The 13,457-nt window shown below is 44.6% G+C and overlaps 1 protein-coding gene and 1 long non-coding RNA gene across 6 annotated transcripts in view; one reads left to right on the top strand and one right to left on the bottom strand.

Annotated features, from left to right (window-relative positions):
- Window positions 1–13,457, bottom strand: part of rad51b (RAD51 paralog B) — a 701,871-nt gene that overhangs the window by 294,185 nt on the left and 394,229 nt on the right. Inside the window, exon 10 of one of the 5 annotated variants that reach the window (XM_067991201.1) lies at window positions 6,607–6,667. The exons of the other annotated variants lie outside the window; for them this stretch is intronic. Coding sequence (XP_067847302.1) covers window positions 6,656–6,667 — 12 coding nt within the window. The 3' untranslated portion in view covers window positions 6,607–6,655. Of the gene's footprint in view, window positions 1–6,606; window positions 6,668–13,457 lie in introns of those variants that run through there. 5 annotated transcript variants of the gene reach the window in all.
- Window positions 1–13,457, top strand: part of LOC137326273 (uncharacterized) — a 56,772-nt gene that overhangs the window by 36,002 nt on the left and 7,313 nt on the right. The window contains exon 2 of the long non-coding RNA XR_010964155.1: window positions 10,745–10,925. This is a non-coding gene — a long non-coding RNA (uncharacterized lncRNA). The remainder of the gene's footprint in view (window positions 1–10,744; window positions 10,926–13,457) is intronic.

Genomic DNA, 13,457 nt, shown 5'->3' with positions numbered 1-13,457 from the left:
ATAAATGCAAGTTGTTGTTGTTGTCAAACGTCCAGTCTTGGAAAAACCACAATTTCCTCCAGTTAAACACTGGGAAGACCAAAACCATCGTCTTCAGCCCCCATCACAAACTCCACCCCACTTCCCAGCCTTGGTGTTAGGCTGAACGATAAGAACGGTAGAAACGATAATCCGGGATAGAATTAACAGTCGCTTGGATGAGTGTGGATTAATTAGGGAAAGCTAGCACTAACCTGATAAGAGTTTTTTGATGAGGTAACAGAGAGGGTAGGTGAGGGCAATGCAGTTGATGTGGTGTATATGGACTTTCAAAAGGCGTTTGATAAAGTGCCGCACGATAGGCTCATCAAGATTGCTGCCCATGGAATAAAGGGGGCAGTACCAACATGGATACAGAATTGGCAGAAGGGACAGGAAACAGAGAGTAGTGGTGAACGGTTGTTTTTCGGACTGGAGGGAGGTGTATAGTGGTGTTCCCCAGGGGTTGGTGCTGGGACCACTGCTTTTTTTGATATATATTAGTGACTTGAACTTGGGTGTACAGGGCACAATTTCAAAATTTGCAGATGACACAAAACTTGGAAGGGTAGTAAACAGTGAGGAGGATAGTGACAGACTTCAAGAGAATATAGGCAGGCTGGTGGCATGGGCCACGTGGCACATGAAATTTAACGTAGAAAAATGCAAAGTGATACATTTCGGTAGGAAGAACGAGGAGAGGCAATATAAACTAGAGGGCACAACTCTAAATGGGTACTGGAACAGAGAGATCTGGGGGTATATGTGCACTAATCATTGAAGGTGGCAGGACAGGTTGAGAAAGCAGTTAAAAAAGCATAAGGATCCTGGGCTTTATAAATAGAGGCATAGAGTACAAAAGTATGGAAGTCATGATGAACCTTTATAAAACACTGGTTCGACCACAACTGGAGTTCTGGGCACTGCACTTTAGGAAAAATGTGAAGGCCTTAGAGAGGGTGGAGAAGAGATTTACTAGAATGATTCCAGGGATGAGGGACTTTAGTTACGTGGATAGAATGGAGAAGCTGGGGTTGTTCTCCTCGGATAGAGGTATTCAAAAGGGTCTAGACAGAGTAGATAGAAAGAGATTGTTCCCATTGGTGGAAGGGTCAAGAGCCAGATGACATAGATTTAAGGTGATTGGCAAAAGAACCAAAGGTGACATGAGGAAAAACTTTTTCACACAGCGAGTGGTTAGGATCTGGAATGCACTGCCCGAGGGGGTGGTGGAGGCAGATTCAATAACGGCCTTCAAAAGGGAACTGGATAAGTACTTGAAAGGAAAAATTTGCAGGGCTACAGGGAAAGGGCGGGGGAGTGGGACTAGCTGGATTGCTCTTGCATAGAGCCGGCGCAGACTCGATGGGCCGAATGGCCTCCTTCCTGCTGTAACCTTTCTATGATTCTATGAACTAGGCCGTTTGCAATCTCGGCATCCAATTCAATGCCAAGCTGAGCTTTCAACCCCATATCCTCCCCGTCACTAAAATCGATTACTTCCACCTTACCATCGTCCGCCTCTGCCCTGCTTCAGGGATGAGGTCCTGCAAGGTGAATTTAAGGAGTTTGGAGATAAATTAAAAAGTAGGACCTCAAAGGTAGTGATCTCAGGATTACTACCAGTGCCGCGTGCTAGTGAGTATAGGAACAGGAGAATAGACCAGATGAATGTGTGGCTGCAGGGATGGTGTAGAAGGGAGGGATTTAGATTCCTGGGACATTGGGACTGGTTCTGGGGAAGGTGGGACCTGTACAAACAGGATGGGTTACACCCGAGCGGGACTGGGACCAATGTCTTCGCGGGGGTGTTTGCTAGTGCTGTTGGGGAAGGTTTAAACTAGAATGGCAGGGGGATGGGAAACTGAGCAGGGACAGAGGAGGGGGAAACAAGGATAGAAACAAAAGACAGAAAGGGAAGAAGCAATTGTGGAAGGCAGAGAAAACAAGGGCGAAAAACAAATCGGGCCATAGTGCAAAATAAAACTAAGATGACTAGCAATCTTAAAAAGACAAGTCTAAAGGCATTGTGTCTTAACGCGTGGAGCATTCGCAATAAGGTAGATGAATTAACAGCGCAGATAGACATTAACAGTTATGATATAGTTGCGATTACGAAGACATGGCTGCAGGATGACCAAGGATGGGAACTGAACATCCAGGGGTATTCAATATTTAGGAAGGACAGGCAAAAAGGGAAAGGAGGTGGGGTAGCATTGTTAGTAAAGGAGGAAATCAATGCAATAGTGAAGAAGGATATTGGCTCGGAAAATCACGATGTGGAATCTGTATGGGTGGAGCTAAGAAACACCAAGGGGCAGAAAACGTTGGTGGGGGTTGTCTGTAGGCCCCCAAACAGTAGTGGAGATGTAGGGGAGGGCATTAAACAGGAAATTAGAGACGCATGCAGGAAGGGTACAACTATAATCATGGATGACTTTAATCTACATATAGATTGGTCAAACCAAATTAGCAATAATACTGTGGGGGAGGAATTCCTGGAGTGTGTATGTGATGGTTTTCTGGACCAATACATTGAGGAACCAACTAGAGAACAGGCGATCCTAGACTGGGTATTGTGCAATGAGAAAGGATTAATTAACAATCTTGTTGTGCGGGGTCCCTTAGGGAAGAGCGACCATAACATGATAGAATTCCTCATTAAGATGGAGAGTGAAGTAGTTGAATCCGAAACTAGGGTCTTGAATCTAAATAAAGGAAATTACAAAAGTATGAGGTGCGAGTTGGCTATGATAGATTGGGGAACTTTACTAAAAGGGATGACGGTGGATAGGCAATGGCTAATATTTAAAGAACATGTGCAGGAATTACAACAATTATTTATCCCTGTCTGGCGCAAAAATAAAATAGGAAAGGTGGCTCAACCGTGGCTTATAGAAGAAATTAGGGATAGTATTAGATCCAAAGAGGAGACATAAAATTGCCAGAAAAAGCAGCAAGCCTGAGGATTGGGAGCAGTTCAGAATTCAGCAAAGGAAGACAAAGAGATTGATTAAGAGGGGAAAAATAGAGTATGAGAGTAAACTAGCAGGGAACGTAAAAGCTTCTATAAATATGTCAAGAGAAAAAGATTAGTGAAGACAAATGTAGGTCCTTACAGTCAGAAATGGGGGAAATTATAATTGTATAATTATAATATACAAAGAAATGGCAGAACAATTAAACACATGTCTTCACAAAGGAGGACACAAATAACCTCCCAGAAATGTTAGGGAACCAAGGGTCTAGTGAGAGGGAGGAACTGAAGGAAACCAGTATTCGTTAAAAAAATAGTGTTAGGGAAATTAATGGGGCTAAAGGCTGACAAATCCCCAGGGCCTGATAATCTACATCCCAGAGTACTAAAGGAAGTGGCCCTGGGGATAGTGGATGCATTGGTGATCATCTTCCAAAATTCTATGGACTCCTACAGATTGGAGGGTGACAAATGTAACCCCACTATTTAAAATAGGAGGGAGAGAAAAAACAGGGAATTACAGACCAGTTAGCCTAACATCAGTAGTGGGGAAAATGCTAGAATCTATTATAAAAGATGTGATAACAGAACACTTGGAGGGCTTTTTCTGGATTGGACAAAGTCAGCATGGGTTTATGAAAGGGAAATCATGCTTAACAAATCTACTGGAGTTTTTTGAGGAGGTAACTAGTAGAATAGATAGGGGAGAACCAGTGGATGTGGTGTACTTGGATTTTCAGAAGGCTTTTGATAAGATCCCACACAAGAGGTTAGTGTGCAAAATTAAGGCACATGGGATTGGGGGGAATATACTGGCATGGATTGAGAATTGGTTGACAGACAGGAATCTGAGAGTAGGAATAAACGGGTCTTTTTCCGGGTGGCAGGCAGTGACTAGTGGGGTACCACAGGGATCAGTGCTTGGGCCCCAGCTATTCACAATATATATCAATGATTTGGATGAGGGAACTAAATGTAACATTTCCAAGTTTGCAGACGACACAAGCTGGGGTGGATTGTGAGCTGTGAGAAGGATGCAAAGAGTCTCCATTGTGATTTAGACAAGTTGGGTGAGTGGGCAAGAACATGGCAGATGCAGTATAACGTGACTAAATGTGAGGTTATCCACTTTGGTTGTAAAAACAGAAAGGCAGATTATCATCTGAATGGTGATAGATTGGGAAAAGGGGAGGTGCAACGAGACCTGGGTGTCCTTGTGCACCAGTTGCTGAAAGCGAGCATTCAGGTGCAGCAAGCAGTTAGGAAGGCGAATGGTATGTTGGTCTTCATTGCAAGAGGATTTGAGTACAGGAGCAGGGATGTCTTACTGCAGTTATACAAGGCCTTGGTGAGACCACATCTGGAGTATTGTGTGCAGTTTTGGTCTCCTTATCTGAGGAAGGATGTCCTTGCCATGGAGGGAGTGCAACGAAGGTTTACCAGACTGATTCCTGGAATGGCAGGACTGACGTATGAGGAGAGATTGGGTCGACTCGGCCTATATTCACTAGAGTTTAGAAGAATGAGAGGTGATCTCATCGAAACATATAAAATTCTAACAGGACTGGACAGACTAGATACAGGAAGGATGTTCCCGATGGATGGGGAATCCAGGACCAGGGGTCACAGTCTCAGGATACGGGGTATGCCATTTAGAACCGAAATGAGGAGAAATTTCTTCACTGGTGGTGAACCTGTGGAATTCTCTACCACCGGTGCACTGTGGCTGCAGTGTGTACCATCTACAGGATGCACTGCAGCAACTCGCCAAGGTTTCTTCGACAGCACCTCCCAAACCCGCGACCTCTACCACCTAGAAGGACAAGAGCAGCAGGCACATGGGAACAACACCACCTGCATGTTCCCCTCCAAGTCACACACCATCCCGACTTGGAAAGATATCGCCGTTCCTCCATCGTCGCTGGGTCAAAGTCCTGGAACTCCCTTCCTAACAGCACTGTGGGAGAACCGTCACCACACGGACTGCAGCGGTTCAAGAAGGCGGCTCACCACCACCTTCTCAAGGGCAATTAGGGATGGGCAATAAATGCCGGCCTCGCCAGCGACGCCCACATCCCATGAACGAATAAAAAAAAGGCAGTGGAGGCCAAGTCATTAGATGTATTCAAGAAGGAGATAGATATATTTCTTAATGCTGAAGGGATCAAGGGATATGGGGAGAAAGTGGGAACAGGGTACTGAGTTAGATGATCAGCTATGATCATTTTGAATGGCGGAGCAGGCCCGAAGGGCTGAATGGCCTACTCTTGCTCCTATTTTCTATGTTTCTATGTTAGCCCATCTGCTGCTGAAACCCTCATCCATGCCGTTGTCACCTCTAGACCTAACTATTCCTATGTTCTCCTGGTTGGCCTCCCATCCTCACTCTCCATATACTTGGTTCCCGATCCCCTAATGCCTCAAATTTAAAATTCTCATCCTCGTGTTTAATTCCCCCTCCTCCAGCCCTACAACCCTTCAAGAATTCTGCCTTCCCCCTCCTCCAGCCCTACAACCCTTCAAGAATTCTGCGTTCGTTCAACTCTGACCTCTTGTGCATCCCCCACTCCCTTCGCTCCACCATTGGTGGCTGTGCCTTCAGCTGCCTAGGCCCTAAGCTCTGGAATTCCCTCTCCGTCTCTCTCTCTCTCCTCCTTTAAGACCCTCCTTAAAACTTAGCTCTTTGACCGAGCTTTTGGTCATCTTTCCTAATATCTCCTCCTTTGGCCCAGTGTAGATTTTTGTTTGATAACGCTCCTGTGAGGCACCACAACCGTAATGTTTTACTACATTAAAGGTACTATATAAATGCAAGTTGTTAAATGTGGATAACATTTGATAAAGTGCATCAACTGGATGGTAATAAACAATATAGACGAAGAGAGTTCCAGCACTGATTCCTGCTTTATGCTTGGGGTGTAAATGTGGATTTTTTTTTGCCTGTTTTGAATTTTAAAGTTGATAATATTTCTGCCATGCTAGATTCAGCATATAAAAGGCTATAACTCCTAAGGTTGCACACAATTTTTTTTCTCAACAGTAAGCCAGAGCGTGGAACTGGTCTGGTTACAATATTGACCTGAAGTGTTCGTTATACTTATACTAGTTGTAGTTAAACTATTTAAACAGTCATTATATACAATGTCAAATATCTCATTCTGTTGTGAGATGATGATCCCTGGGAACTCCTGAGGGTGTAGGGTGCCGTTCAATTCTATTCACACAGTGTGGGGCGGGGGGCTTTGCCAAGCAGATGCTGGAGCACCTCCTGCTCCCATATCAAATAGGTAGACCCTCATCACAAGGCAGTAACTTTGCTTGACAGCTCTTTGGGCCAAGCCTGAATCTCCTGGATACCAGGGGGTCAGGGTGGGGAGCAGTCTCTCTAAGTCCCAGCGTGTCTGTTACTTTGTCAGAACGCAGGAAAAGAGCGTGTGTATCTTTAACGTCAAAGGTTTAAGATAGAGAAGATTATCTTAGTGGTCTCAGAGCCCATGTTTAGGGAGGTAATAAGTTGTAGTTTTATCATTTTGTCATAAACCAGAGTAGAGGAAAACATATTGTTTTGTGGAAACTGTATATACTGTTAGTTCATGTATTTTATTTAAATAAACCAGTTATTAGTCTGAAGTCTGTTCCTCATCTTGGTCCAGTGTTTACTCAGTCCACCTTCTGTAAAGAGAGAATTCACTTCGTGACACGTGTTATATTTCAGTAGACGGTGTACAGAGTAAGGATTTTCTGTTCTGATCCCTGGTTTATACTATCGTTTATCTAGGTATTGGGTGGTAAAGATACACTCTGGATTGTAGGGGACACAAAGAATGCTTTTGTGAGTAACTGGTGACACTGACCCTAAGAAAATATCTAGTGCAGACTTGAAAAGTGCCGTTAACAGATCTCAGCTTCAGTATGAGTCCCACAATTTGCCTCCACACTGTTGGGACTGCAAAAATCAGCCGTGGGCTACCTCCGCTGATCGCTATTTGGTGATGCCTATTGGAATATGTGTGTGTCTGTGAACAAGACTGTGTTTGGCTGATACCCTCTATGGTTGACACTTGTTATCTAGGCCCACCTATATATAATGGGAAAGGCAGTAGAACTGTACCCCCTGCAACATTCACTACCAGCAGGAGGCAATTCAAAAGAAAAGCAGGAATGATTTTGCGCGCGCATTTTTTCTTTGATTGAGAGATTACCTGTTGCTAACAAATAGTTTCTCCTCTAACCTGTGCCATGTGCTATGGCTGAATAGAAGACACAGACAAAAATCGGAAGCTGAGCTAGGATATTCTTGACGTGTATGGCTCACTATTACACCAAGCAGTGCAGTTACTCACTAGCTTGTTTGTTAAACAATTGTGAAGTATTTTCTCCCCATCTCTCCTGAAAGGACTGACTCATATGTTTCCATGTACATCGGTTTCTCCCTTCCCTGGACATTGGAACAGGTGTAGGCCATTCAGCTCCTTGAGCCTGTTCCGCCATTCAATCAGATCATGGCTGATCTGTATCTTAACTCCATCTACCCGCCTTGTTTCCGCAACCCTTAATACCCTTACCTAACAAAAATCTATCAATCTCAGTTTTGAAATTTTCAGTTGACCCCCAGTCTCAACAGCTTTTTGGGGGAGAGATTTCCAGATTTCCACCACCCTTTGAATGAAGAACTGCTTCCTGACATCACCCCTGAATGGCCTAGCTCTAATTTTAAGGTTATGCCCCCTTGTTCTGGACTCTCCCACCAGAGGAAGTAGTTCCTCTCTATCTACCCTATCAACTCCTCTAATCATTTTAAATACCTCGATTAGATCACTCATTAATCTTCTATACTTGAAGGAATATAAGCCTAGACTTCACCCAAATGCTCAGTGCTCATGTGTGAGCCTCGAAAGTGAATATCAGCTGGTTATTTGGAGAGCACCACAACCAATCCCCACCAACAGTGAGGGTTAGCAGACTATTAAACCAGGAGTGGGCATCACTAAGCCTAATCCTATATACACTGAACATGCACACACCCACCCTGGATAGTGATCGGATGTGAGGTTATTCACTTTGGTAGGAGGGATAGAAAAACAGGATATTTTTTAAATGGGGAGAAACTATTAAATGTTGGTGTCCAGAGAGACTTGGGTGTCCTGGTACAAAAAACACAAAAGGTTAGCATGCAGGTACAGCAAGCAATTAGGAAAGCAAATGGCATATTGGCCTTTATTGCAAGGGGGTTGGAGTACAAGAGTAAAGCAGGCTTACTACAATTGTACAGGGCTTCAGTGAGACCCCACCTGGAGTACTGTGTACAGTTTTGGTCTCCTTGTCAAAGGAAGGATATACTTGCCTTAGAGACGGTGCAACGAAGATTCACTAGATTAATCCCTGGGATGAGAGGGTTGTCCTATGAGGAGAGATTGAATAGAAAGGACTTATACTCTCTAGAGTTTAGAAGAATGAGAGGTGAGCGTGTTGAAACATATAGAATTCTGAGGGGGCTTGACAAGGTAGATGCCGAGAGGTTGTTTCCCCTGGCTGGACAGTCTAGAACTAGGGGGCATAGTCGCAGGATAAGACTGAGATGAGGAGGAATTTCTTCACTCAGAGGGTTGTGAATCTTTGGAATTCTCTTCCCCAGGGGGCTGTGGATGCTGAGTCCTTGAGTATATTCAAGGCTGAAGTAGACAGATTTTTGGACTCAAGGGATATGGGGATCGGGCAGGAAAGTGGAGTTGAGGTTGAAGATCAGCCATGATCTGATTGAATGTTGGAGCAGGCTCGAGGGGCCGTATGGCCTACTCCTGCTCCTATTTCTTATGTTCTTATGAGAGTGAGCACTTTGACTGATTTTGCCCTCTGTGACCCAGGGGTGCTGACAGATCAGCAAGTCTTCAAGTCTGTATGTCTGAGTAACACACTTCCTTTGCCAACTGAGCCACAGTGGGAGGCGGACACCCACCAGCTTGTTAATATTGGACTGTGATTCCTAATTCTAATCTCAGTGCAGAGTGAATGTGGCTAGGATCATGTCGCTGTACTGAGTGGTGTTGACGAGACTTTTTTATTTTGTTCTTTTGCTCTTTCTCTCTCAAAATAAGTGGTTGAGTGCCAAGTGCTGCCCATCTGTCAGTGAGACGCATTTCCAGGCCTTTTTGTTGTTCTTTGGGTGAAGGTCATGGCGACATCCAGTTCCCACATACGCAACAGAGGAAGGATTAGCTGCTTCACTTGCTGTGCTTAAAATACACACATCTCTGCAGGTACAAAGCCATTTATACTTTAAATGGAAAATATAAAGCCTTGGACAGTCCATTTCCTTTGGGGTTTAACTGCTCCCATCACATTAATAAGGTCAAGTCAGATTGCTGCATCGTATAAGCTAGAGAAGAAAATTAGAGATGCCTCCTCATTAATGGATGAGTACAGCAGATAATTACAAACAGTAGAGAGATATCCTGACTCTCACTCTCAGTTTTCAGTTGTTCCCATGCGCTTTATCTTTTAGCCCCCATCCTCTTTCTCCTAAAGGTGTTGGCTCTTGCTGAGTTCTATTCTGCAAAGCTCTCTGGTACTCAAAGTGGCCATTCGTCATGTGCGCGCCTAGACATTGAGTATCGGCATACTATTCAACTACAGAGTGTATCAAGGAGCCTGACCCGATCCTCAACTGACGACTCTGTATGTGTGTACATATTATACACACTCTCTCTCCAGTACAGCACCGTCCTTCGACAGCAGCTCCCAAACCCGTGACTTTCACAACCTAGAAGGACAAGGGCAGCAGGTGCATGGCAACACCATCACCTCCAAGTTTGGGTCCAAGTCACACACCATCCTGACTTGGAAATATATCACCGTCCCTTCATCGTCGCTGGGTCAAAATCCTGGAACTCCCTACCTAATAGCACTGTGGGAGAACCTTCACCACACGGACTGCAGCGGTTCAAGAAGGCGGCTCACCACCACCTTCTCAAGGGCAATTAGGGATGGGCAATAAATGCCGGCCTTGCCAGTGACGTCTATATCCTAAGAATTAATTTTTTTAAAGTAGCAGTCACTGGATAGTGATTGGGAGTGTGATCCCTAGAATATAGACGATTAAGGGGTGATCTAATTGAGGTGCTTAAGATGATTAAAGGATTTGATAGGGTAGAGAGAAACTATTTCCGCTGGTGGGAGAGTCCAGAACAAGGGGGCACAACCTTAAAATTAGAACCAGGCCATTCAAGACTGATGTCAGGAAGCACTTCTTCACGCAAAGGATAGTGGAAATACAGAACTCTCTCCCCCAAAAAGCTGTTGAGGCTGGGGGTCAATTGAAAATTTCAAAACTGAGATTGATAGATTTTTGTTAGGCAAGGGTATTAAGGGTTATGGAACCAAAATGGGTAGATGGAGTTAAGATACAGATTAGCCATTATCTAACTGAATGGCGGAACAGGCTTGAGGGGCTGAATGGCCTATTCCTGTTCCTATTTTCTCCCTATGTTCACTGGCTGCATTTTTCTCCTCTCTAGCCCAAGCCACAGAGGTCCTTTGTGGCATCACATATGCTACCATCCTTACTAAGGTCAGCTAGCTCAGTGCAGTCAGTGATCAAAGTGGGGACCTTCTGGGTCTGTACGGCTCAGTACCACACTGAACAATGGACTGAACCATTGGGTCATCAGTGGAGCTTCTATACAATACGTAATGACCCGGAAATTGCTCATGAAACAACAGCGATGTTAACAGGGCTCACCGTTATTTTAGGGCAAATGGAAGAGGAAGTTCTGGCAAGAGCACACGCAGATAAACACGGAAATCTGCTCTGCCATTTGCCCAGCTCGTTTGAAAGCTTCGCATTAAAGAAATCTCGCCGGGTGAATGAATGGACCAACGTGAACTTGCTGCATTGCCCAGCTGGAAACAAACTAATCTCTCCATAAAAAAGGTATGCTGGGTTTTTTAAGTCTAAGCTAATGTTTAACAGCGTGGTGAGTATTAATGACTGCCGAACAACCTCTCTGGCACTGAAAATTAACTTTTAAAAATGTGGAATCTCATTCCTCCCAATATTATTTGTTGTTGGACATTTGAAAAAAAAAATTTAAAACTGTTATTTTTTTTATTTATTATTTCTGTCTCTTAATCTTACCCTCTATTTACTTTGCTTTTTCCAACTGATTTTATAGTGAATTTACTAATCTAACTGACACTTCCTGGTCCTTAGTCTGCGTGGCTTGTGAAGTAGGCTTTCACTTCCTGGTTCTGACTGCGCGGCTTGTCATGGATGCTTCAAGCTGATTGATTGAGGGGAGAAAGCGATCCTTTCCCCACTCTCACAGCTCAGAGAAGCCTGGGAAAGAGCGCTGCACTCCTTGCAGGTCTCCATTAAAACAAGGTGGCGCCCAGGAGCCCGAGAAAAGTTTGTTACTTACGAGCGATGTGCGATGTACGTTCGCCGCTCAATGCAATTCCCGGGCCGTTGAGTTTGGTTTATTCCATCATTAAAGCACTAGTGTTACTCACTTCACATAGAGGACCCCACCAGTACCAAATCTTCACCCTGGCCATCCTTTACCTGTTAGTGATTTGTCTTCATTTTAAGTTTTGAGCTGTCTCAAAAGTCTGGAACCGAATTGTCTTTGTTTTAAGTTCGCGACCTCCCACAGAAAAACAAGAAATCAAATTATTACTGGCAAAATTCCAGAAATCTTTTCCTCCCGTACAGACCAGGATGAATCTCTGCTCCTGGCTGAATTACCTGATCAGAGTTGGGGTGCTACAATTGATCTCAGTGGCTCTGGGTTAGAAAGGGGAACATCAGCCAGGGTTCCTGAGCACTATCCAGTGACCTTGGTGGCAGGTTTGTGGAGGATGGGCGAGGAAAAGGGTAGGGCCCAGTTGTGGTCCCCCTTCCACAATCGGATAGCCAGTCAACACTCATCGCCTGAGCTGAAGCATGAAGAACGATCACTCGATCGATTCTCTGGAGGGGGTCCACGTGCTGGAGATCTGCCAGTGCCCATTCGGGCTTCGATTTGCAAGGTTATCTGGAGTTGGGTGGGAAAAATCCTAGTGGCCAGTGACATGTCGACCCTGCCAGGCCCCATCGGTCAGCAGTGCCCTGGAGTATTGAGCCTGGTTTCGGTATCAGATTATCCAGTCTACCATTGAGGATTGATTCGGTTCCGGACTTTTGAGGCATCTCAACACTAAAGAAACACCAAGAAAAGAAAGAACTTGCATTTATATAGGCCTTTCACGACCTCAGGGCCCTTCACAGCCAATGAAGTACTTTTCAAGTGTAGTCACTGTTGTAATGTAGGAAACGTGGCAGCCAATTTGTGCACAGCAAGATTCCTCAAACAGCAATGTGATAATAACCAGATAATCTGTTTTCATGACGTCGGTTGAAGGATAAATATTGGCCACTAACATCAGGGAGAACTCTCCTGCTCTTCTTTGAATCGTGTCACGAGATCTATTATTTCCACCTGAGAGGAGAGATGGGGCCTCGGTTTAAAGTCTCATCCGAAAGACGTCTCATCCGACAGCACTCCCTCAGAACAGCATTGAAGTGTGAGCCTAGATTATGTAAAAACTGCCGAATGAAAATGATGGTTTAAAAAAGCCTTTGCCAGAGATCATTTTGCTTTGAAATCTATCGACCAGATAGCGACGTGAGCAGACATCTGAAAGAATTTGGAAGAACGCAGTGTGCAGTTCCTATTAGAGCATTTGGTATGAGTGACAAAGTGCAGAGCTCGTACACAGGCTCAAGTCTGCTCGGACATGTTATGTTTGGATTGGGATCTGTATGCGGTTGGACCAGTCCTGGGACACAGGAATGCTCTGCTGAGATGAAGAATGCCTTTATCAGGACTCTAATTTCTGCAATGCTGTCGTGTTATCTGAAGCCACCAGCCAGCAACGCAGCTAAGGAGCTAAGGCTGAGCCAAGGTCATGTTAGGACCCCCGCTGTTTCCAATTTAACGAAAGACTTGCATTGATATAGTGCCTTTCATGACCCTCAGGATGTCCCAAAGCACTTTACAGCCACTGAAATACTTTTAAAGTGTAGTCACTGTTGTAATGTAGGAAACGCAGCAGCCAATTTGCACAGAGCAAGTTCCCACAAACAGGAATAAGATAATGGCCAAATAATTTACATCAATGACTTGGATTCCGCAACTCAATACAAACTGCATATTCACAGGCGGTAAAATAGAGGACAGGGGAGGGGGGAGGGAGGGAGCTCACTCAGAGGACGCAGACAAGAATCTACAGCATGAGCTAGATAACTTCTGTAAATGGCCAGATGAAATTCAATGCAGATTAGATTACGATACCCCACGTTGGAAGGGAAAAATGGAAGACATACTTTATGAAGAAGCTAAGGGCGAAATTCAAAGATCTAGGTGAATGCAGGACTGTTGACATACTTGTTCACAAATATCAGAGGAAATGACACACTAGGTGG

Source organism: Heptranchias perlo, chromosome 10 (assembly GCF_035084215.1).
Source record: "Heptranchias perlo isolate sHepPer1 chromosome 10, sHepPer1.hap1, whole genome shotgun sequence".
In the NCBI taxonomy this organism is placed as follows: Eukaryota; Metazoa; Chordata; class Chondrichthyes; order Hexanchiformes; family Hexanchidae; genus Heptranchias; species Heptranchias perlo.
Note: the sequence above shows the minus strand (reverse complement) of the source record. Positions and strands in the feature narration are given on the sequence as shown.